Source organism: Rhinolophus hipposideros (assembly GCF_964194185.1).
Source record: "Rhinolophus hipposideros genome assembly, chromosome: 17".
NCBI classification, from domain to species: Eukaryota; Metazoa; Chordata; class Mammalia; order Chiroptera; family Rhinolophidae; genus Rhinolophus; species Rhinolophus hipposideros.
In genome coordinates, this window is record NC_138063.1 from 53754918 (window position 1) to 53780858 (window position 25941).

The 25941-nt window shown below is 45.2% G+C and overlaps 1 protein-coding gene across 2 annotated transcripts in view; it reads left to right on the forward strand.

Annotated features, from left to right (window-relative positions):
* The first annotated feature begins 1607 nt into the window (after positions 1-1607).
* Positions 1608-25941, forward strand: part of IMPA2 (inositol monophosphatase 2) — a 66437-nt gene continuing 42103 nt past the window's right edge. Inside the window, exons 1-2 of one of the 2 annotated variants that reach the window (XM_081078706.1) lie at positions 1608-2035; positions 19811-19944. In XM_081078706.1, coding sequence (XP_080934832.1) covers positions 1940-2035; positions 19811-19944 — 230 coding nt within the window. In that variant the 5' untranslated portion in view covers positions 1608-1939. The remainder of the gene's footprint in view (positions 2036-19810; positions 19945-25941) is intronic. The other variant, XM_081078707.1, reaches the window with a different exon arrangement.

Sequence of the window (25941 nt, forward strand, 5' to 3'; positions counted from 1 at the left end):
TTATGAAGTCTTTCTCTCTAGATGTTTAGATAGACTGAGATCCATAATAAGAGTTCATCTGAAGCTATAACTGAGCTCCCAGATTGGTCCAGATAGGAAGTAGAAAGGAGAGGTGTTCAGAAAGGGGAGCTGAGAAGAGGCCAAAGAGAAATTTCATCACTTCCTAATTTTGCTTGGTGACTTCTGATGGAAAGCTGCCATGAAAATCAACAACTAAATGCATTTAATTTTAAACGCAGCTTTCAGCGCACAGTCTTAAGTATTTTTAGAAGTCCAGCTCCCTATTTTGAAAATCATGAAAAACATGAACAAATAAGATGGAGTAGAGCATGCCCTTAGCTGCCCCAAACTGGCCAGTAGTGAGAACTGGGGCAATTCTAGGTCTACTTTTCTGAGCTATGGGCAGAGACTGGGCAAGGCTAGATAGAGACTAAAGCCCTACCCAGATCTGGCTTCCTAATTCCTTCTTGTTCTTTGTAATTTTTATTTGTCTCTTATACCATACAGCTAGAGTTTCTCTACATTGAGTGTTGTGAAACTTTATTCAACATAAAGGGCTCAAAGATAAAAGCTAAAAACATTTAATCCCATCATTAGGTTAATTGTGTGGAAAAAAAAGTCCCATCAAAGTTCTTGTACAAACTCCCATTGTTCTCCCAGGCTCTGAGATATAGCACTCCAGAATAATTTTATGTGGGTCAGCATCTTTATAAAGGGGTAGTACGCAGAGCAGCTTACGAAATTAACTCCCGGAAACCACGGGAGTCCCTCTCTTGGGAAATGCCTTGTATTTATTTATGTTTAGGGGGTGCCAGTGCTCAGCAGCGTTAAAGGATTTAAGGTCATTCCTCATTACAGAGAGAGACTAGTCACAGTTAAGGCTCCACAATGGAGTTTTGAGTTCAGACAGTTATAAAATCCAGTGACTGTCATCATAGCGTTTGATTTTTAGCTGGGGTCAAAGCTTCGTTTGCATCCAAACATTAGGGAACACAGGCGCTTTGTGCTCTGCGGCCAGGACGAGCGCCTGCGGCCAACCAAGCAGGCTGAGAACAACACCGAGCGTCCAGTGGCCTGCTCGAAGGACGACCCGTTACGAGTTAAATTCCTTTAGGACCTGGCCGCCCCTAAACCGCCAGGCTGGGCGAGCGGGTCGGGAGCTCCCCCAACTGGAGGCTACGCGCGAGCGCCCACCTCACATCAGTGGGGGGCAAAGTCGTGGCCTCGGCCGCGCACGCCCACACCAGTGGCGGCCTGCCCCGGGACCCGGGTCCCGCCAAGTTCGAGGGCTTCCGTCCCAGGCCCACCGTACACACCACCTTCCCTCCTCTCGCCACGCCTGCTCCGGGCTGCGTTCCACTGGCTGGACAGAGCACTGGGTAGAGGTCCGGGAGGGGGTGCGGGCGTGGCTTGACCGAGAGCGCGGGGGAGGGCGGGGCTTGATAGGGAGGGGCGGGGCCGGGAGGGGCGGAGGCGAGGAGGGGCGGGGCGCGGATGCAGAGTGACGCGGGATTCGGCGGGGAGGAGTGGGGATAAGGGCGGAGCTGGGTGTTTGAAGCGCGGAGCAAGGATGAGGGCCGGGAGGGGCGGGGCTGGGGCAGGGAGCCGGAAGCCCAGCGGGGTCGAACTCTACGTGGGGAAAGACTAGGATTGGTGCTGGGAAGTGCGGGACGAGGCACAGCGCAGGACAGGCAGCGGAGAGGGTGGGGCCCAGCGGGGAGGGGCGGGGCTCTGGGCGGGGCTTGGGACGAGCGGCGCGGCTTCCCCTGCCGCGGCCCGCTCCCTGCCCTTCCCGCGGGCACGGCTGTGGGGCAGGCTGAGGCCGAGGCTCGAGTGGCGGGAGTAAGAGGAGGGAGTGCGGAGCCTGATTTCAGGGCAGTGGAAACTGGTGGAGGAACTGCGTGGAGGACTGGAGGTGGCGGGGCCCCGCGAGGCCGCGATGAAGCCCAGTCGCGAGGACGAGGCGGCGCCCGCCGGGGGCCCCTGGGAGGAGTGCTTTGAAGTGGCGGTGCAGCTCGCGCTGCGGGCGGGACAGGTGAGCGCTGCGGCCCTGCTCTCGCGTTCCGGCAGGGTCCGTGTTAGCGCAGCCCCCCGGGCCGGGCGGGCACTCTGTCCGCATCACACCCACTTGGGACCTATGAAAGTCCGAGCAGAAGTCAAGTGGGACCAAAGGGGCTCCTCTGGGCTCGGGATAGCAGGGCCCAGGACCGCGTGCAGCCGCGGGGCTGGCGGGCTGGGGTCCTGCCGGGGTGGGGGTCCTCGAGTGCGGAGCCGGACCCGCGCTCCCCGGCCTTCTGCGGTGGGCGTCTGGTGACCGCGGACCCAGGCGTGATACAGTGAAAGAAGTCTTTGTGTTCGTTTACTGCACAGACCTTCCCTTTACCTTCTCCACCCCAGGAGCCGGAGAGGTGAACACCTCGTTCTCCCGTGGCGGTGGCAGCCACCTAGGAAACATGCCGAACATGGCCCCTCTCCTTTGGTATTTGAATGGCTAACTGTAGGTGATTTGCCCTTTGCCTGGGAGAGAGCAGGTTAGAATAAATATATTGACTATGCAGATTAGTCCAGGGCTTTAAATTTTTCTCCCTGGCCTGAATGCCACAGCTGTTTGTTTTTGAAGACCTTTGAATTGACCCAGTGGCCAGGAACTGGGTGTAGTTGCCCCCAGGTTTAAACCCCAGCTGCTTGGAGACCTGGAAGGATTGCTGTTTATCTTTCCTCAAAGCATCCTGAATGCAAACTTACTCTGCCCACAACCTTCAAGTGGTTCCACTGAGTGAGTGATTGCAGGAACTTGTTAACACTGACCCTCAGGATGAAAATCAAGCAGCTAAGCTTAAAACCTGCGACTAGAGTTTGAAAATGCAGCTCCTCTCTTCTCACTTTCTTTTTCTTTTGTTCTCCACATTTTCCTCGGTACTTTCAGCAGCGCCTGACACATAGTAGGGATGCAGTCCGTATTGTGGGATGAGTGAGTGGGTGTTGGTTCTCCCAGGACTGTCAGGGCAGGGTTAGGTCTAGTGGGAAGATAGTTTACTCCTGCTTTGCTTGTTAAAGTCCATGATTGTGTTCTGGTGATCTGGAGAATGAAGATGGACAGAAGGAGTTGTGAGACATTGATTTTATATCCAAACAGCATTTTCTTTCTCAGGCGTAGCAGTCTCTTTTCAATCCTAAATTTGAAGTGAGTGGTCATGTGCACCGTGAATAGTGCTTTACCTTGGGATGAAACCTCTAATCCCCTCTAAAAGTTAACCTTCAAGACTGAGTGGACACATTTAGTGTTGGAGGGCTCTCCCTCTGTGGTTTTAAAGACCAAAGACTCAGCCTGTAAGGAATGCATGACTTACAGGACATACTTTGGCTCCATCATCTTTCCGTCCTGTAGGGAAAGGAGACCCCAAACCTTATGAACTAGAATGCTGAAGCTCACAGCTTGCAGGAAGAACATTCTTCCTGGAAAGCAGATCCAATGTGGGCAGGAGGGGAGGGGAAGCATTTGCTCTCCTGCCCCTCCCTTCCTTCCTCCCTCCTAGCCCCCTCACTTCCCTTTCCAGAGTGACTATCACCAGGATATTTAGTAATTTAGGTTACACCATAAAATTTTTCTTCCATGAGGCTTTGAGGAGAAGCTAGTTTAGGATTCAGACACTACTACTATGTAAATCCTGGAGAGTTGTTATGGGTTTCTGTGGTTTTTCAAATTTAAATCTTTGAAGATACAGAGGGTTTTAAAAACCTTTTAACAAATGCTTATATAGAGCTTGCAATATGGCAGGCACAATTTGAGTTTTATGCATTTTAACTTATTTAGGAGATATGTGTTTGCAACTTGCCAACAACAAAAAAAGCTTTTTTTAAGGGGGGGGGAGGGGTGAAATGAAGATTTTGCCATTAAGAGTCTGATCAGGGAGCCTAGGACTCCGGGCTCCCTCTTGGGCATTATTCTGATGCTTCCTGCCTGCCGGGTAGTGAGGGGGAGCTTGGCCTGAATGGTCTGTGGCTGGGACAAATAGAAGCCATACAAGGTCATTGCAACCTGTGTAAAGGGACAAATTGTCTTAATAATGTTCTCACAGTAATAGGGTGCTGATTGGAGGAAATCTGGCCTTTGGCCAGACAGCACAGAGAAGGATGAAAAGGTAGTTAGTCGTGATCCTTTTCTGAGTACTCTTTAGCTAAGGCAGTGTTTGGCACAGTTACCATGGCCTTGTGGCCCAGCATGCCCACCCCCTCATTGGTACCCAGTGTTCTGCTATTTTATTGAGTTTGCTACTCTTAGCTGCTCCTGAGACAGTTTTGTGTGCTGAATTCTTGAATCTGGATTCTGTTTGCTGAAAGGTGGAGAGAGTAGAGAGAGGGACCTCCCAAGAGATACACGTCACTGCCCTTGATCTTTCAGACATTGGTTCTGGTCAGGGCAGCCCTAGACAATTTGCTTCCCAGTCCTGAAAAAAAAAAAAAAAGCAACCTGCATGGCCTCCCTGCCCCCCAAATGCTGCCCCTGCACAAAGGATGGCCTCCCTGTTTTCCCTTCCTCCTTGCCTCTCCGCCATGCATTCCTGCAGTGTCTCTTGGAATCATCCCTTCATTTCCAGGCCAAACCACCCACACCACTGCAGGAGATGCTCCCTGGCTGTTGGGCTTTGGAGGGGTTGGGTGGAGTGACTTCAGCCCCACCCCATCACCACCACTAATACAAGTAGCAGGATTCGCTGAAATGATTGTCATCTTTTATGTGACCAGTGAACAAAAGTATCTTAGAAAACTATGTTTTTTAAATTGTTGTGCGGGAGTAGATCCAGGTTTTTTGGGGTCTGAAACTTAGACAAGTTAGTGGCCCTCTTTAAGAAAAAAAACACAAAATTAAAAATTTAAATATAGATGTAAAAGTTATTTAGAATAAGAAAACTCAACAGTGTAATTTTAAGATGCCAACAGTATAACAAAATACATAAAAATAATGCTCCTCAATCTTTAATACATTTTTTCACATTTTTTGGCTTCATACCCTTTGCATCTTTGAATGACAATGATTTTGTAATATTTGGAGAGAATAGGAAGGTAAATTTAGGCTTTCCTATAGCATGGCTAGTTGAAATCGATTGCTGATAGTTTGGGAGTTTATTTAGACTTCAAACTGGTATGGTCTTACAGATTTTTAGAATTGTCATCAAATTTGAAAATCCCATCGATTTTCTTTTATATATTAGTTGTAAGATGTGGGAGAATTTTCCACAGACTAGCATTTAGCTCTATACCATTGGAGCCTTGTTTCTTTCCATGATCCCTTGTGCTGGCTGCCACTACCCAGGCTCACACACTCCTCTGGTTCTGCCATTTATGTCACCATGCCAGGTGAGTTGGTGTGGTGGACAGCAGAAGCATTTTTGGAAGCTGTTCTGACACCGGATGACTGACAATAACTTACAGACAGATGTGACTGCAAACCCCGCAGACATATTCCATCAAACTCAAAGTAAATAAATCTCCATTCAACTTCCCTTTAGCTGAAAATTCCAGCACCCACTCCAGTGCTACGTGACACGAAGTATGATGGCTGGGAGGTCACAGTGGAAAGAGCAGTTCTGTCTACAACCAGAGGAGCTGACTTTTGCAAACTTAACAAAGGTGTTTATGTGTGACCATGTCAACACGGTGCTACGGTCCCTAGCAAATCCTCATGAGAATTAAAGGGCCTTAAAGCCTCAGTGTAAATAGCTTCACAGTAAATTCATCTGTTTACTGGTAGCAGAATCTCAGGACAAAGCAGAAAAACAAAAACCCAGAACTCCACCCTCAGTACTTCAGACTTACTGCCTCTCTAGTTCGCCTTACATATCCTTGCAGGTTATGCTTCCCCAAAGCCCAGTCTTGACAAGTGGGGCCTATTGTCCGGATAGCACCTGGGTAGACCAGACCTTCGTTCAGCCAGATCAAACTACTCTGCGTTTTCACAACACACATTGCATTTTCCTAGCCGCCTTCTTGCCTATGTTTATTGAAAACCATACTCTTACCGGGTTACCTTCCTCGTCTGTCCTGTGCTTCTCCCCCATCCTGCCAACAGCTTTGTTTGTCCCTGGTCTGATTGGTGTGCTTTCCCTATGGTGGGCTGTGAATGTGGAGCTCTTCTGTCCACCTCTGGCTCCCCAGAGCAGAAAGTACACATTGGTGGGCCCTGACCCAACGTCACCTACTTGTCTTGCTTGCTTTGCTAATACGGTATTATTTTTGATTTGTGATTTTAATTTTTATCAGTTATTCACACAGAAAATTTAATAAGTGCAGTACTACTAAAAGGACTCATGAAAAACAGCAGTGTCCTGGCACATGTCACCCTCATCGTTTTTCCCAGATGTCACTGTTTTCAATTTTCCGAGTTACACCCATTTTCTAAATAATAGGGTTCTACTGCTCTTTCTTGAGTCATCCGCTTTAGACACCGTATTACGTTGTGTGGCTATGTTGCCTGTTTGGTTTCATTGGTCTCCAGATCACATTCTGATGACCATACAATTGTAATCCACGGTTGAGCCGAGCAGTATAGTTGTGTTACATGTTCTTTTCTTTCTTATACAACCTGTATTTTTCTTAAAGTAAAAAAAGGAGAAGACCTTTGTTCAGCCAGATCAAACTATTCTGCATTGTCGAAACACATATTTGCTAGTTTTCTATGTACCTAGCAACAGTCATCTTCCGACTTGCCAACAGAATTTTTAATGATCTCAGTGTGCTCAAATTCATCAGGTTTGCTCCTGTAGTGAAGTGTCCGCATCCTTTCACCTGCATCAGAAGTCCCTGGAAGGCTTTTCAAGGGAAGCTGAGTCCCACCCCCAATTTCTTAATTCCCGAAGTCTGGACTGAATTAGTATTTCACCAAATTCCCAGCAGATATTGATGCTGCTGGTCTAGAGACCAACTCTTTGTCCAGCTAGATAAAACTATTTTATGTTTTCAAAACACTTTGAGAATCACTGCTGTATAGTATTTTGTTATGTGAATATATGACAATTTTTTCATTTAACTCTTGAGGAAACTTTGGATAATGTCCAGTTTGGAGTTATGAATAATATTGCTATAGACATTCTTCCATGTCTTTTGATTATGTATGTATGTATGCCTTTCTGCTGGAGATATACTAATAATAGGAGTGAAATTGCTGTGTCATCAGATATGAAATTCTGCCAACTAGTTATTTAAAGTATATGTACCAGGTTAGACTTCTAGCAGGAAATGAGGGTTCCTGTTGTTCCACATCTTGGACAACACTTGGTATTATCTGTCTTTTCCATTTCAGTCATTCTGATGGGTTTGAGGTGGTATTTTGTGATTTTAATTTGTACATCCTAGATGACTAATGAACTTAAGTGCCTTTTTGCATGTTTATTGGCCTGGATATCCTGTTTTTAAAATGGTGGTTACTAAAATGCTGATTAGAAATTTATTAATTCACAAATATTTATAGAGTAACTGGAAAGAACTAGCCTTTACTCTGAGTGTGATGTGAGGTTTTGAATAGAGTCCTGTATAGGACCCTGCTGGGTAATAGGGCAGCATCCTGGGCAGCAAGGGGCTCTGCAACACCATGGGGGGACCAGAATCGGATATCTGATAGGAAGCTATTAAAATAGTCCACATGAGGAATGACGGTGGGTTTGACTGGGATGTAGTGAAGAAGGTAGTAAAAACATGTATTTCGAAGGCTGAGGTTCAAGCTTTGCTGTTGGATTGGGTGGAATCAGGATGTGAGAGAAAGAGGAGCCTAGGACGCCTTCAAGGGTTCAGGCCTGAAAAACTGGTTGAAAGGATTTGCTGTTTCCTGAGATGACGAAACTGCAGGAGGAACAGGTTTGGAGGTAGAAGTCCAGTGTCGTATTTCCAGCATGTTAAGCTTGAATTGGCAGTGGATTATTCTAAGTGGAGGTGTTGAGTTTGGATGCAGAGTTCAGGGGAGAGGTCGAGGGTAGAGACTCCAATTTGGGAGCCATTGGCCTGGGGTGACATTAAGGTCAGATCCTGGACAGGCAGAGAGCAAGCTTGTCCACCCGTGGACTCTGTCATGAGATGGTCCCAAGTCAAAGCTCCAGGTTTTTCCTCTGCAAGATTCCCAAATGTCAGTATATGGCGGGCGGTCTTGGGTCACTTATTTCTTCCAAAAGGACGCCTCTGCTGTCTTGCCTCAGCTGAATGCGCCCACTGCTGGAGAAAGGGAGGCAGTGGATGGTGATTTCATTGCCTTGTCCTCAGACCCCTTCCCCCCAGTGGTCCTACCTTACACTGTGTTCCGCGCCCCACGTCCACGCCTCTGCGTTCCACTTAGCTCCATAGGGTCGGTGTCAGCCTACATTAACAACTGTAAAACTTTCGCCAACATTTGAAACCTCAGCCAAGAAAGAACTCCTGTGAGACAATAACTGGCAGGTGCAGAGTAGCAGCTGCCGCTTTTTGGGTCCAAGTGTCCAGGGCCCCACTATTTACTGACCCTGTGTGAAAGGCCAACTGTAATTTTCCTTACACATGATTGTAAGGAGAGTGGCATGTTTCTTTTTTTTTTTCCCCTTCATTTGAAACTAATTCCACAGTATATCACTCTTTTTTTTTTTTAATTAGTTTCAGGTGTACAAAACAATGTACTAGTTAGATATTTACACCCTTCACAAAGTGGTAATCCCCCTCCGCCCTCCCCTTCTGATACCGTATATAGCAGTTACAATTACATTGACTCTTCCCTATGCTGTGCTCCACATCCTGTGACCGTGTGTGTGTGTGTGTGTGTGTGTGTGTGTGTATTTAATTACAGTTGACATTCGGCATTATTCTGCCTCAGGTATACAGTGCAGTGGTCAGGCACCTACACCATCCATGAAGTGGTCCCCCTAATAAGACAGGTGCCATCTGATACCCTACAAAATCTTTACAACATTCCTGATTATGTTCCCCAAACCGTATTTCATATCCCCGTGGCTATATTGTGACTACTAATTTGTACTTCCTAATCCCTTCACCTCCTCCCCTATCCCCACCCCTCTCCCACCTAGCAATCGTCACTTGTTATTGTTTTTTCCCCTATATCTCTGAGTCCCTGTTTTGTTTGTTCGTTTATTCTGTTCTTTAGATTCCACATATAAGTGAGATCATATGGTGTTTGTTCTGGAAAATGGCACGTTTCTTACGCCCATTTCGTTCACAAAAGCTGAGTGTTTGCTCTCCAAGTCCTTCCATCAGCCCAGCCCTTGGTGCAAGAGTGAGTCAGTGAAATCCCACCTTCATGTCATTAAAGGGATTAGAAGGAAAAGCGGGTGTCACCTCCATGTTGAAGTGAATCTGCCTCTCTGGATATTGACTTCCTGGCCCAAATGAAGCGCCCGGTAGTCTTTGGGGCTGGTGGGAAGAGTAGGCTGAATTCTTGGGTTCCAAGGCCCACCCGCCCCCAGCCCTAGTTGTGGGGATATGGGCATGGGGGGGAGCTCAGGCCCAGGAACTTGAGGTTTGGAGAGAAAAAAGGGAATTTTGAGTTCAGGCTCCTCCCTATCTTGTGGCCTCATTGGGCCAGAACCTAAGGCTGGCCTGGCTCACATCTTTCTTCCATGGGAAGTGACGGAAGAATTTAGCCGAGGGGCGGTGTCACATCTGTGTAGCTAACTAAGCAAGTCTCAGGATCCTGTGTCCACTATCCCAGCTCCCAACCCCAGAGCCCAGCGTAGTGCCTTGGCCACCTGAGTGGTATATTCAGCATGGAGCAGGCATTGCAAGGGGCCCCACTATGGGCTGCCCCAGGACAAAGGCCTAAGTTGAGACGATTTTGGAGGGGGTGATCTCAGACCCTCGGAGACTAGGGACAGCTTCCTGGAAACACATACCTGAATTGTTTCTTTAAAAGGAAAAGCAGGAGTCACCTGGAGAAGTTGGATGCCGGGCTTAAGGAGGGTGGAAGGGAGGAGAAGGGGTCAAGGCAAAGATGATAGACACTGCAAGGGGTGAAAGTGAAGGCAGCACCCAGGCACTGCAAGAAATGCACCGTGGATGAAGCTTAAGATGGACAAGGAGGGTCAGGCCACTGGATGTGAGAAGTTTTGGGAACACGAGGCCCTCAGTGAAGAGCAGAGTTGAGGGTGGGTGTCATACTCAAGAATGACCAAGGTGACTGTTGATGATTAATTAACTGCATGTTGTGTGGACTTGGTGATGAATTGTAAGTTGAAGAAGAAGTAGGAGTAAAGAACTGGGTGTCTGGCTTGAAAAACTGGGTAGATTTCATTGCATTAGAGAAAACTCTGGACCAGAGAGGGATTTTGGAAATCATCAGTCATGATAACCACAGCTCGGGAGAGATGACTCCACTCAATGATGGAAGAGTTGGACCACCTGTAGTTGTATGACTATGGGCTACTTTCTTTGTGCCTCAGTTTCTTCATCTATAACATGTATAAGGAAATTACTATTACCTCAGTTATTGTGAGGATAAAATAAGTTGGTACTCATCAACTGCTTAAAATGGTGCCGGGGACAGAGTAAGCCCTCGGCAAGTGTGAGCACCAACACTGTTGTGGTGCCAGCCGTGGTGATGGAACAGGTGGGATCTCCAGGGAGCATGGCTCCTGAGGGCAGGGCACATCCTGAGTTCTTGGACACACCTCTTATAAGGATTAATCTGAGGGAGAAGCCCCCGAGGAGGACCGTGGTCTCAGAGTTCCTGACGGAGGGTTAGATGACGCAGAGAACGCAGTTGAGATGTAAGTGAAGAGTGTCCCTGGATTTTTCATGGGAGGTGGCCAGGTGCCCAACAGGAGTGCTAGGGAGGAAGGGAAGACAGTGGGCTGAGGGGTGATGGGAGTTTAGAAAGTAGAGATGGCAAGTTTGAAGAAACTTAGCCATGAAGCTGAAGAAGGAGGTAATTACGTTGGAAACCTTGAGACTTGCTGGTATGTGAGTCTGGGAGAATCTGGTATCCTTGACCCACCTCTGCTTTAACCAGCGACTCTTCCTCTTTCCTGTGGTTAAGGTTCTGCAGTCATTTGTGATGTATTAACAGATGTGAACTGCTGACCACTGTGCCACGTGATAGCCATATTATTACCAGAGTATCTCATTTACTTTGTAGGTTTTATTAATTGTCATATATGTTCAGGGTTCTCCAGAGAAACAGAGCCGCTTAGAGGCCAACAAGTCCAATCTGCAAGGTGGCCAGCAGGCTGGAGACACAGGCAGAGCCAGTGTCCCAGTTTAAAGGCTGTAGGCAGCAAGATTTGATGTTGCATATGAAGTCCGAAGGCAGTCTGCTGAAGAGTTCTTTTACTTAGAGAAGGGTCCATCTTTTTCTTTTATAGGACCTTCAACTGATTGGATGAGACCCACCCACATTATGGAGGGTGATCTGCTTTACTACTGATTAAAAGGTTAAGCTCATCCAGAAACACCCTGAATAATGTTTAGTGAAACACCTGGGTGCACCATGGTTCAGTCTAGTTGACACGTAAAATTAGCCATCACATCACACTTATTTGTGTTCAGAAAAGTCTACAACCTGAAATGTGGCAGTATTCTCAGGACCATACTTGTGGTAGTGACGTTTTCCTTATCTGAAAAGGAAAGACATATTGCTTATTGGAAACCCCACTTCTGACAGTTCTTTGTGCCTGCTGTTCCATGGGTTCTAGGGTACACACAAGTTGCTCTGTAGTGATGGATGACAACTGTATAGCAGACCCAGGGGCAGTAACACAGAGCAAAGCTGGTGTGCAAACAAGAAAGAGTCATTTGCACGTCTATGAATGGCATCTCTGATGCTGGAGCTGATTGTGTCCTTTCTTGTAGATATGAAATCCAGGCTTCAATGACTGAAGGCCATATTTTATATATTAATCATTAACAGAACGTTATTTGTAGGGAGAAAACCCAGGTCAGGAGGTCTGTGAAGTGCATGCATAGTTAATGAATAGCTGAAAAACATCAATTAAAAAACAGCATATACTAACCTATTACTGGCAGAATGAGAATGTTCAAAATCTCTAAGATGTTGAAAAATAGCTGTGGTAAAGGGCTTTTAGTAGATAATTCACCTGGCAGCCACAGGCCACCCCCCTGTGAATGTGACTGTAGCTAAAGGGCAGGGCTGTTTGAGTCTAATACTGGTTTATTTGAAAAATACAACACTCGATCACCATTTTTCCTCTCTATGTAGGAAAATGTATGAATTAAACTTCTTAATGCAGTATTTTAGCATCCCATTTGAGATTGGTACATTGTGTATATGGTAGGGTTTATTTTATTTTATTTTATCATCCGTCATTAAATTTTGTCAGCTACGTATTCTCACAAAAACTATTTAGGTTGGTGAAGGTCTGTGTGTGTGTGTGTGTATGTGTGTGTGTGTGTATATATATATACACACACACACATATGTATATGTATATATATATATATATATATATATATATATATATATATATATATATATATATGTATGGTATACCAATACCATTATATACAATTCCTCATTTAATTCTTAACAACAGCTCAGTGTCTTAGATACTTCTGTTATTACAGATGTGAAAACTAAGGCTCTGAGAAACACAGTGATTCCACCAAGGTCTCCCACGTGGAGTTTGAATTCAGACCTGTCTGATGCTACACTGTGGGTTTATCTTCTATACCCCCTGTTCATGTTATGAAATGGGTGGAAACAAGAATTACATTCTAGGCAGGGAATTTTTCATATGCTCTTTCTTCATGAAGAACTACAGAGTTTCCAAGTTTTAAAATTTCATTATTTTTTAAACCCAGCAGTCCAGCTGTAGAACCTGAGACACTGCCATTTCATTTTTTAAAATTTTTATTCGGTTTATTTAAATAAATAAAAAACCCAGTTCGCTTATTCCCTCCACCCCTTACAACCATCACTCTGTTCTCTGTATTTATGCGCTTAGGGTTACATATATCACAGTTTCTTTACCCATTCATCCATCTATGGACACTTAGGTTGCTTCTATATCTTGGCGATTGTAAATACTGCTGCAATGAACAAGGGGTACAGATATCTTTTTGAATTAGTGTTTTTGTTTTCTTCAGATAAATACGCAGGAGTGGAATTGCTGAGTCATAAGGTAGTTCTATTTTTAATTTTTTTAGGAACCTCCATACTGTTTTTTCATAGTGGCTGCCCCAGTTTACATTCCCATCAACAGTGCACAAGGGTTCCCTTTTCTCCACATCCTTGTCAACACTTGTCATTGCTTATCTTTTTGATAATAGCCATTCTAACAGGTGTGAGGCAGGTAATATCTCATTGTGGTTTTGATTTGCATTTCCCCGATGGTTAATGATGTTGAGCACATTTTCATATACCTATTGGCAATCAGTATGTATCCTGTGGGAAAATGTCTATTCAGATCTTCTGCCCATTTTTAAATTGGATTGTTTCTTTGCTGTTGAGTTGTATGAGTTTTATATATATATTTATATATTTTTATATATTTATATATAAATCCCTATCAGATACATGATTTGCAATTATTTTCTCCCATTTAGTAGGTTGCCTTTTTATTTTTGTTGATGACTTCCTTTGCAGTGCAGAAGCCTTTTAGTTTGATGTAGTCCCACTTGTTGATTTTTTTCTTTTGTTGCTTTTGCTTTTGGTGTCAGATTCAAAAAATCATTGTCAAGGCCTATGTCAAGAAGCTTACCACCATATTTTTTTCTAGCAGTTTTATGGTTTCTGGTCTTACATTCAAGTCTTTCATCCATTTTGAGTTAATTTTTGTGTGGGGTGTAAGATAGCGATCTAATTTCATTCTTTGCATGTGACTGTACAGTTTTCTGAACACTATTTATTGAAGAGACTGTCCTCTCCCCATATGTATTTTTTTAAATTATTTTATTGGGGAGCAGTGTGTTTGTCCAGGCCCATCAGCTCCAAATCAAGTCGTTGTCCTTCAATCTATTTGTGGAGGGCACAGCTCAGCTCCAAGTCTAGTTGCTGTTTTCAATCTTTAGTTGCAGGGGCATAGTCCACCATCCCATGCAGGAATTGAACCAGCAGCCTTGTTGAGAGCTCACGCTCTAACCAACTGAGCCATCCTGCTGCCCCACCCCATATATATTCTTGGTTCTTTGTTGTACATTTATTGACCATGTATCCGTAGGTTTATTTCTGGGCTTTATTCTGTTGCATTGATCTTTGTCTTTTTTAAAGTCAATACCATACTTTTTTATTACTATAGCTTTATAATATGGTTTGAGATTGGGGACTGTGATGCTTCCAGCTTTGTTCTTCTTTCTCAAGATTGCTTTGGCTGTTTGGGGTCATTCATGGTCCCATATAAATTTTATGATTGTTTTCTATTTCTGTGAAAATGCCATTGGAATTTTGATAGGCTTTGCATAGAACCTGTATTATTGCTTCAGCTAGTTCTTTTTTCAGATTAGCTTACTGCCATTAACTCATTGGTGACTAAAGAGGAACTAATTTTTGTAGCTATCCCATGTATGGACATCCACCAGATTAAGTTTGGTAAAGTCCCATTACAATGCACATTGCCCTAGTGGCCTGGGCCCAGGAGAGGGATGGTAGAGCCTACTTAGTGTTGTATGGAAGGATAGTCTGGAGCTACTAAGATGAAAAGCAGAGCTCCTGCCCTCAGGAAGCTTGTAGTCTAGTGGAAGAGATAGGCCCGTGCTTGGCAATGCAGTAACTGAGATGTACATTCAGTGCGACGGAAACCACTGACCCAGGGTGGGTGAGTGGAGGGCTACACAGACAGCTTCCTGAGGAGATGGGCGTGAGCAGAGTCCTCAAGGACAGATGGGTAGGAGGTGGCCAGCATGGCCATTGCAGGCACAAAGAACATCATGTCCAAAGACACAAAGGTGAAGGAGAAAGAACAGTCGAGAGTGCTTGAGCACGGCAAGGGGTACGGGTCCCTGGGCCCCATAGGGCCAGGTGCTTTCAGGGCTGGTTGTGGAGGACTTCACACTGGACATGGACCCACTGTCCTCTTGGTGAGCCCAACAAGCCACAGAAAGTGCCAGGAGATCTGCTTTCCGGAGAGGCCACTCTGCACAGCATGGATGGTGCTTCAGAGGAGTAAAACCAAAGGATATTTGGAAGCTGTTTTAGCAATGCAGGCGGGTGATGGTAGGCAATGTGAGAAGGGCAGCGTAGTTTGGGAAAATAATTCAGAAATACTATCTGAGTGTCTGGGTGTGTAACTGATGAGAGGGAGGAGTCAAGAATGATCTGCAGTTCCTCCTCAGGAGTCCATGTGGATGTTGAGCCAGGGCCTGAAGGAGCAGCAGCAGGTGGGAGAGTACTGGCCACTGCACTGCAGGTTGCTAGTGAACACGAGTGCCGGCCCTGCCGCTGAAAGACAAAGAAGCATTCAAGCCCATGGCTTTCCTTGTGATGTGTGCCACAACAAAATGATCGTAGCACAACTATGACACTAATAAAAACTGAAAAGAAATACTTAAAAAAAGAACATGATACAACATGCTCCTTCTGAATCCATAAATCTGCCCTCTGTATAATTTATAGCCAGGGGCCTGGTTCCTATGGAACGTGTGGCCGGTGACAACAGAAATTCCCCAAACTGCCCACACAAGCCCCTGATTTTGCCTCTCTTCAACATAGTAGAGTTGTGTATATTTTGAATCTGGAAGACCAAGTGCATAAATACCAGTGAGGTTAGATATGGCTTCACAAGAATACTTGCTGAAAAATCTTCCAGACTTTGGTGACCTTTTAGTGAGCTCAGTATGCAGCAGCCAAGAAATCTTCATTCGTTCATTCAGCAGATGTTCGCTGAGCCCTGACGATGTAGCAGCCCCTGTACTGGCTGCAGAATCCACCTGTGGGAGGTGAATACAGGGACAGGAAGTTAGGGTGCTTAACCGGGAGTGGACGCCCTGGAATCCCAAGGGGCCAGTTGTGTGGTTTGCATAAGTGCCCTCGGAGCGCACATAAAGGGTGCATTTCCTGCTTTGCCCACAGCAGGTGGAGACTCCTCATGGAGGTGACATTTGAACTGGGTGACAAAGGAAGAGAGCACATGAGCTAGAGGAAGGCTGGAGATTCTGTCAAAAGGAGACTGTAGGGTGAATGATGTAATTTGGCTGGAGCCTAACAATCATGGAGCAAAGGGGATGCGAAGGGGATGAGAATACAAAGGTTAGGTGAAGCCTGTGTTTGGTAGGTTGATGGTTTGGCTTCCCTCACAGAGACCAATGACAGAAGCAAGGCAGATTTCTTTTTCTTTCCCATAGAAGTCTAATTAGAGATTCAGGGGGCGTGGGGGCTGTGCTTCACCAAGTCACTCAGAGACCCAGGTTTCTTTTCGATTGTTGCTCTAAAGAGATGTTCTTTTTCTTGTGACCAAAGCTGGTCTCTCAGCACCACACCCACAGCACACCTTGTGGCAAAGGGGAAAAGAACAAGAGGTGGAGTGCAAACAATGCCTTTTAAGGACGTGACTCAGAAGTTGCACACATCATTTCCATTCACATCCTCTTGGGCAGAACTTGGTCACAAGGCCAAACCTACCTGCGCAAGAGGCAGAGAGGTGCGGACTGTTGAGCTGACGATGCACCTTGCTAAACTTGGGGCTTCTGTTCCTAAAAGGAAGAAGAGGAGACTGGCTATTAGCGGTCAAATTGTCTCTGCTATAAAGCCAACTCTCAAAAGCTATTAATGCATGCCGCCTTCAGAGGCTTTGACTTTATCCTGGTAGTAGGGAGCCAGTAAGTGTTTTATATTTGGGAGGTCTGTGGTTAAGATCAGAGTTTTAGCAAGCTCTTCTGGCTGTGGTGTGGAGAATGGACTCGAGTGCCATAAAGCAGAGCTGGGCTGGCTCCAGGAGGTAGGACTAGTGGATGGAGGTTAGAGGATGACAGGCTTCAAGCACAATAGGACTTTTTAACAGGACAAGCCCCCACCCCCAAGAAAAAAACACAATACTACAATGAAACGAAACAGAAAGACCACGGTGGTCAGGATTCACACAGACACTAGTCCTCTAGTTAGATAAAATGATGCAGAAACTATTCAAGCAGTCTGATATGTATTTTATTAATGATTAAAAGAGTTTTGTGCACCTACTCTGTGTCAGGTACAATTCTAGATGCTAGGGGTGTCACTGGGAACAAAAGAAAGCAAACTGTCCTGGGACTCATGTGCCAGTAAAGACAAATATTCTATCAAGCATGAAACGAACAAGATAATTTCAGGGGGCGAGAAGTTCCAGACAGAAGGACCAGAAAATATAAAGTTGCTGGGACAGAAACAAATTTGGTTAGGATGGGCCAGAAAACCAGAGTGGCAGAAAGAGATCAAGCGTGGGGATGGCCTGGGAGAGGTGAGATTGGCGGGCCTTGGGGGCCTGGTCATGTGGGATCTGGGGCTTTGTTCTAAGAGCAATAGGAGGGTAGTTCTAAGCATTCAAATGACACAAGCTGATTTATGTTTAAAAGTCATCAATCCAGCTTCTGCATAGAGACTACAGGATGGATGGTTGGAATCCTGACTTTGAATTATATGAATGCTTATCACACGTGGGGATAGGAGCAAGTGAAAATGAGGACCGTGTCCTCAGGATGGAGGCCCCAGGACTCATGTATGGTCCTAGAACATCCCAGCTTCCCGAGCACCCTTCCCCACTCAGGTTTAAGAATCTGCTCCTGCCCTTGCTGCTCAAGTGTGATCTACCCCTCCAGCATCAACGTCACCACAAAACTTGTCAGAAAAGCAAATCTCAGACCCCAAAACCCATACATACTGAACCATAATCTTCAACAAGACCCCCTATGACTCATACACATTAAAATTTGAAAAACTCTGGTGGCATATTCTTTGGTTAGTGTCTTTCTCTCTTCTCTCTAATTATATGCATACATACTCATACACATACATACCCCCCACACACACCCTCACAAACACATACGAACCGTAAACTCATACCATGCACACACACCCCACAACATGCATCCCACACATTTCCTCCCCACACACCACAGGAACCTCCACACATCACATATACACCATACATCCCCCCTCCACACACACACAAACTACACACACACTGTATACACTCTCCCAAACACACACACACCACACTGAATTGCCGTCTAAGATACAACCTCACTGCCAAATGACCTATGGGCGGGAGCTCTAAGGACTGGCTTAAGATTTAGGGATTCCTATAGGACAGTACAGGTTCTACATGAGCTAGATTTGAGGAGTTGGAAATTTATAATTTATAGAGATTATTTGGTGGGAGCTTGCTATGTGCAAATTGGTGTTTTAAGGAGATTAACCTGATAGTGATAAGCAGGATGTTGCCAATACATAAAAAGGACAGGAACACACCAGGTGGCAGACAGTCTGAGGCAGACAGTCAGAAATGTGAATGGGACTGTCTTTAGTTAATGTGATATATATGACTGCTATATGCTCTGTCTTTTGTAGTACTTACAAAATACATTACACTTCAAATTTTCTATAATTTGTATCTGTTATCGTTGCAACAAGATGAAAAATGCATGCAAAACCTGTCTAGGCTCAGTGTTGTTTTGGCCAGCACTATGATGGGGGGACTTCTTCAAGAAACAAAAGGGGGGTACTGTTTGATGTCTAGGGGGTTCTCCTGCTTCTTTAAAATTCCATGTATCTCCTCCTCTCTGAAGCCTTCAGGGTGAGTCTCTTCCTGCCCTCCTCTTCAGTTTCATTAGCGAAGGCTGGACATAAAAAAGGCACTCAGGAAATGCTTATCTTAAGTTGGAGAATAAGTGTCACGATGAACAAAGGATGTCAAGTCTGGGTAGTTAAGTGATTGACGGTGCTTTGGAAAGAAATTGAGGATCTTAGCATGGTATCTAATTTAGAGGAAAGGTATGACATCATTTTTAGGTGCCCCAGCTTTGTCATCATGGTAAGAAATGATAGAAATTACAAGAAAGGCCCGAGCTGACTTTCCCAAAGCATTCTGTGACTGATTAATCATTCCACATGCCTTCCTGTTTGGGTCTCCCATGGGTCCCTGGAACTGGATTAGGCCAGACAGGAGGTAGTGGAGGTTGGGTGCCCTCCCTTCTGTGCCCCTATATTTAGCTGCGTTGGGTTTCAATGGGATGTGCTGGCAACCCGCACATCTGCAGAGCCTGCCTGTGAGCTCAGCCCTGAGGGCTCCGTGAGGCCACTTGGCCCCAAAGCCAGTTCATGGGCGTGTCCCCTTTGGACGGTCAATAAGGCCCTGAGCCAAAGCAGCAGGGAGAGCATGTCTTGATGTTCTTGAAGTACAGGTTAGCTTTCCTAGGTTTCTCATTCTAGACATTTGTAACCTGGATGCAAGAGCGTATTCCATTTCATGTGGTTTGTAAAATGAATCGGGGAAAAGAAGTTCTTACACTGAAATCTCATAAATTCAAATTCATGGGACTCTGTGGGGCAAAGGTGTTACATCATCTTACATTGGATGAAGTTTCATGTTCTTCAAAAACTATATTTTTTTTTGTTTTTCTTCAAAGAAAAATTGTTTCACAGGTAGAACAAAGTAACTTCAACAAGTAAGTCTGTCATTATTGTGAAAAGAATAGTGAATAATTAAGGCTCACTAGAAACCCAACCAGAAAGTCTTGGGTGTCATATTAAGCCCTGATGTCCTCTCAGTGATGGCAGAAGTAAGTGGTCCAGAGGCCCACACCCGCTGCATCTCCCCAATGCTCCCAGAAGTCAGAGTTGGCCCCACAGGAGGAGAGACTGCATTTGTCGGGTGAAAGAGTATGCTTCTCAGTTTACTGTCCTGGACTTTTGTTTCAGATCATCAGAAAAGCCCTTTCTGAGGAAAAGCGTGTCTCAACAAAAACATCAGCTGCAGATCTTGTCACAGAAACAGATCACCTTGTGGAAGATTTAATTATTTCTGAGCTACAGAAGAAATTTCCTTCACACAGGTAGGTGTATTCCTCAGGCAAAACACCCCATGAACACAATGCCACGTTCATAAAGAAGGCCAGGGTCTAACTCAGGAGGCCACGCCATTGGTCATGGGCGCAGACCTCAAGCAGGAAACCTCACTGTCTGCCCCCTGCTATTTCGATTGCATGGTAAACAAACAGACCCTGTCTTCATTCTTTGAACAACCCTCATGTCAATATTGCCTTAAATATACTGAAAAGGCTTCACTTTCTACAGAGTATGCTCAGGGGAAGAGACCTGCCCCCTCTGCTAAGCCACTTAGCATATTTCTTGAGGGATCGGAAGCAGTAATGTTCCCTGGAAGCTTGTGTCTGCTTGGTGGTGCCATGCATGTTTTCCAAGAAGGATGTGACCCCAATGGCGCCGTCAACTGTGTGGGCCCAGATTCACCGCCTGCTGGTGTGCCTCTGCTGGTATTCAGTGACATATTCTTCCCTCGCCAGGCCAAAGCATGCAACAGGCAAGGCTGCTGTCCTCCCCTGGATCTTCATGAGGACCCTAACCTCTTCTTGAGAGCAGAAGTTCTTAACCTTTCTGGGGTCACCATGTGGAGAATCCAATGCAAGTTATAAATATTTTCCTCAGAAAAACTCAAATATTTACATAGCATTTTGCATCTAGTTCCAATGAAGCCACAGACCCCAGAGGAAGCCTCTCCTTGAGCTCTGGGGAGGGGGCTCCTCAGGCCCCTCCTTCACCCCTGGAGTTCTGCAGAACAGAGTTTGAAAACCACTGCTTTGGGTACGAGGGGTCTCTTCCCTTTCTTATGGAGAATGGCTAAAACTGAAATACCAGGTATCGGAGTTCTGGATATAAATCGGATCTATGTACTTATGCAGCAGAAATATCTAAGGCCATCTCCCTCAGCATCCATCCAGCACAGAGTAGGCATCATAGACTTTTTCCCCTGTGAATGATTAATCGAAGTAAAGAACAAGCCAGTGTTCAAATTTACCTCCTTTTTTCCCTATTGTTTCCTTCTAACTGGTTAGGTTATCTCCAGGTCACCAACTCTCCCTTCAAAATTCTCTGCCAGTGGGTTGGGTTTGTTTTGTTGGACCACCTTTCTTTGTGTTTTGAGTGTCTGTTACTTCACATTTCCTTATTCAGTATGAAGTCAGGATTTCTCACATCTGTTTTAATTTTTATAAGTTCTAAAATGTTTATGATTTTTTAACTTTTTAAAATCTAAATGATAATGGCAAAAGTAGTATATAGTTTGCTTTTATTCTTTGAGAGGAAAAAGCTACAGCAACCAGCCAGCTTTTTCTGGTTGAGGAGCTATTTCAGTTCTGGATGTTTCGGTGGTATTGGTCCAGGTGGCTATGACAGATATGAGGGCTGAGTCAGCTGTATGGGGTCCTGGTAAAGACCTTGAGGTCACTGTAGGCTAGGCATTACGGCGTTATCAGTGCTCTGACAGTTTTCAATCAGATTATAGTATTCTTGACAAATGATTCTGAAATTATAAGCCCTACTATGTGTGTTGGCAGCAGTTGCTAGTGATGTGGATCCACTCTTGTGTCAGTATGCGGTCTGTGTCCCATGTTTACAAGGTAAATTTAAATATTCATTGTTGTGTATCACAAGATAAAAGCCATTGTATTATATGAGTGAATGTGGCTTCTCCTACCTCCACCCGGGTCGCCAGGGGACCATCAGGCTCCAAAGCCCCTTTGGAAAAACCATCTACCCATAGCTTTGGACCTCACCTCGGATGTGTGTCAGGCTTACCTGGGAGCATCTCCAACTCACTAATGCCAGACCTCCATTTCGCAAAAAGCCCTGGGATATACAGATGCACACACCTGACCAGAGCAGTGGTTCCCAAACTGCAGTCCACAAGCTCGTGTTGGCCAGGCATGAGGGCAGAGATATGGCTGCCCCATGTCAGCGCCCTGGCTCTTTGCCACCACTTCCTTCTCGGCTCTGAGGGCAATGCTGGGACATGGATGAAGGCTGGATGTTGCTGCTCCTATTCTCTGCTCAGTTTGCCTAAAATATTCAAATTAGTTGAAATCATTTTTCAACATATCTGTGGTCAAGTTTGGGTGTTTTGCCAGTGACTAATATTTAAAAGAAAGCACCAGAATTTGGGGCATTTAATTATATTTTAGATCATAGAAAAATTGATAAATTTAAGATGAGAAAAAAATTGCATTCATATTGCAAAATAAAATAGTATATTGTAATTTTTCTGCATTCATATATCCCTGAAACATGTGAGCAGAAAGTTGCCTGTCATCCTTTGTTTGGAAGTATTTCTTCATTCTGAGCTTATGTCCTTCCTCATTTTTAGTCTCTCATGAAAGAATATTAAATATAGATTGCAACTGTTTTGTTTTTAATTAAATAAGAAACCTGATGTAAGCTCTCTGGTTTATTAGTTTACTCATTCATGAAATCTAAAGTCGGTCCCTGATCTGAAAGATAGGCATAGACTAGATCAAAGAATAGGAAGTCTTAACCTTGCTTCTGCCCCTCGCTTTAGCAATTCCTCCAATTCCTCATAGTCTCGAACTCCTCACCTAGGAGTAAGGGACCCAACCAAGTTCCGCTCTGCGGTTCCTATACTAATGCTGTCATATGGTGGCACTGACAGAAAGCAAAGCAGCAGGTCAAGGTTGAGAGTTTCACATTTCAGTCTCCATCCAGGCCTGCCTCTATTGGATGCTTAATCCTATCATCAGTTGATTTTGAGTTAGATCCAAGTTTTGCAACTCTGAAAATATTCAGTAGCATCACTGAACCACATGTATATATACCTGTCCTTTCCCTTTTGTCTGGGTTAACACAGGCGAAGGAAGGAGGACAGCAACTTGAGCTGCTCAGTATCTACAGCAGCCTGCCCTGCCCCCCTTTATAGCAGGATGGGGCCTGTCCACTGTGGTGACCCTTGTGCCCTGCAGTGTGCCCAGCACAGTCCTGGACTTGAAAAAAATATGTTCCCAGCCCTGCCAACTAGAACTTGGTTTTCTTCATGTTCCCACTGTGTTTTAGGCTGGGTAAGCAGAGCCGCTCAGGTTCTAGACGTGGGTAGGGCTGTAGCCTGAGTAGATGAGCTGAGGAACATGAATTGGCTCCCTAGTGACTTAAAGAGTAACCCTGACCTTGTCACGGGGTAAATAAACTAGCTAGGAAGAAAAGCCCCACATGCATTTGGCTGTCAAAATTATAAGTTGCAACTATTAGAAAAAAAGGCAAATAGTTAAATGATACAGCAGAATGTATCGTTCTAATTTGTCACCAAATTTTGAACCTTACCCCAGTTGCTATTTTCCTCTTGTACATTAGATAGAGTAATGAAATTGCCCTTGAGCTCCTCCAGTTTAGTCATGTGCATAGTTTTTTTAGTAGATGTTCCAGTGCCCTCGTTAAGGTCGTACTTTTTCTTTTCTCACTTCCATTTGTCCAAGTTGATGTCCTCTCCCTCTGTGGAGAGCTGGAAAATGTTCTCCCATTCTATAGGTATTAGCTTCCCACACAAGGACAATCAGGTTTAAATGAATAAAAAGTCTGCATCCCTCCCCACATACCGATGAGATATTTTTGGTGCCTCAAGAGTGGACACGGTCCATGACCCTGCAGCCTCCCGGAGGCCCTGCCCCAGAGTGTCGCCCACAGACATGACATAGGTAGGGAGGTGACGGGTGTGCTTTCCATCTCCTTTCACTTCGGCAACTGGGTAAAGAGGCGGAGAACTCTTGGGTGTGAATAACCAACTGCTGATAAAGATCAGGGCTCAGTATGAGTGCTTTGAGTTACTCCCATCAGAAATGCTGTGCAGAACAAAAGCTGTGTTAACAGGAGCATTATGGGTGTTGCTGCAAACAAGCTGCTTGGTGAACCCCAAAGACTGCGTCCCACATGTTTTGCTAATTAACTAACAGACCGCTTGGCCCTATGTGTCCGAAGAAGCCCTGTCAGTGTGCAGAAAGAATGGCCTTGTACTGCGGGCTGTGCTCTCTCACATGCATGTTAGATGTCAGTCCTGCAAGAGGCTCTCCCTTCCTCCTTCCAGGAGACCCCAGCAATTTCCCCTCCACTTTGGTAGATACCAGCTTCCCACTTAAAATCAGGTTTAATTATAAAGGAAAAACATTCCACATTCCTCCTCAGTTTTCCTGGGAACTGATCTTTACATGTGAGTCATTTCCATTTCCATCTTGACCTTAGTAATGTCTTCTCACTGCTTTATCAAACTTGTGCCCAAGTTAAGCTTTGTACTCGGTCCCTAATATGTGTATTTTTAGGGTGTGGATCCTTTTCTTTAAGGATATAATCACAAGCCATTTCAGGGGAAAATCATGTAGCTACAGAAGAAGACATGGAAAACAGATTTAATTCCTTAAATCTCTGGCTAAGAAAACCAAGCAGAACTAATGCCACATTTAATCCTCAGCTAAGTGCAGTGGTTCTTTGTGCACGTCACCTGTTTCTGCACTTCACCGGTTAGGCATTCGGGCTTCACCGCCTCGCCGCACCCTGCTGGGCTTGGCTCCTCTGACTTCTCCATGTCTTTCACTGTGGCATTTGTTTCATATAGACTTGCCTGCCTGCATTATGTGATCCAAAGGCTCTAATAGACAATGGAGGGAAGTGACAGTAGGGAGGCAGTTCCCAGCAGGAGGTAGGGATATGGAACAGACAAGAGCAAGGAGCCAGTGCTACAGTCCATGAGGTCGCACTCTAGATTGTAAGCTTCGGGGGGCACATGGTGCTCATCCAAGCTTTCCTGCACAGCTGTCCTTTTTCAGGGTGTGAATTTCTCAGGTGTCTCAGCGCTCCCCAACCTCAATGCTTTGCTGCTCCTGTGTGGGTTTCTCTATGGGACCACAGCGAGGAGAAGGCGGTAACACCAATCTGAACATGATATATATACACTTATCATATATACTGATGCATGTCCAGATAATTTATAAGATGGAGGGGACTAGATGACTGTGTGTGCATATAGAGCATGAATTTCATAATCTATGAAATGGAAATAGTGATTCCAGAGTTGTGGGGACCAGATGAGTTACAGTGCATGCAGAAGCACTGTAATTTATTGAAAAGTGACATCAGAATGCAAGGCACTTGTTCTCATTTCACAGTGTTATAGACAGGACAACACCGGCCCAGAAATGTTCTGTCTGCACTGTCCACTTTGATAGCCTCTGTCTAGCCCACGTGACTAGTGAGCATTTGAAATGTGAGATGAAGGAACTAATTTTTTTAATTTTTTAAAATTTTATTTAAGTTATTTAAATTTAAACAGACAAAGGGAGCTAGGGGCTACTGTATTGGACAGAGCAGTTACAGAGGTGACCACTTCAATCTTTTCATTTATGATGTGATGTCGATCTCATCCGCAAGTTCATTGATGCCAAATCTTAGGACACATGGTTCCTCTGGGGAAAGTGGTTTCTAGGAGTGCCTTGAGTCCAAGGGGAAGCAGCCTTCCCAGTGCTCTGACCTCTTAGCCTTTGACATCGGGGCTAAGCAGCTGCCTGATGACCACAACTGACAATACACCAAATGCCAGCAACCGGTCATGAAGCATTTCTCGTTTTTCACTTCTGTTTCCTTCTTAGTAAAAATGTATTGCCTTCAGGTCTCCTTTTTCTGTAGCACAGACATGGACGTGATATGAGAGGCTAATGGAAAACCTCTCAGCAGAGCCTTGTATTCACACATAAAACAAATATTTGCTCAGTGCCTGCCACAGACCAGTTCTTGGTGACAGGGCAGTGCAGGGGCAGAGGCCCCACCCTTGGTGAACCTGGCTCTGTGACAATTAGGGACATGTACCCAGCACTTGTGTACCAAGCACTGTCCTATCTGCGTTAGATAGAATATTTTCTTTACTCCCAGGAGCAGCTCCAGGAGGCCGGCTTTGCAGAGACAGCAGCTTGTAGGGACGGCTGTGGTGCACACACCCATGCCTGAATGAAGGTCGTCATGCTGTGCCGAGCTTGTGTGCAGGGTTG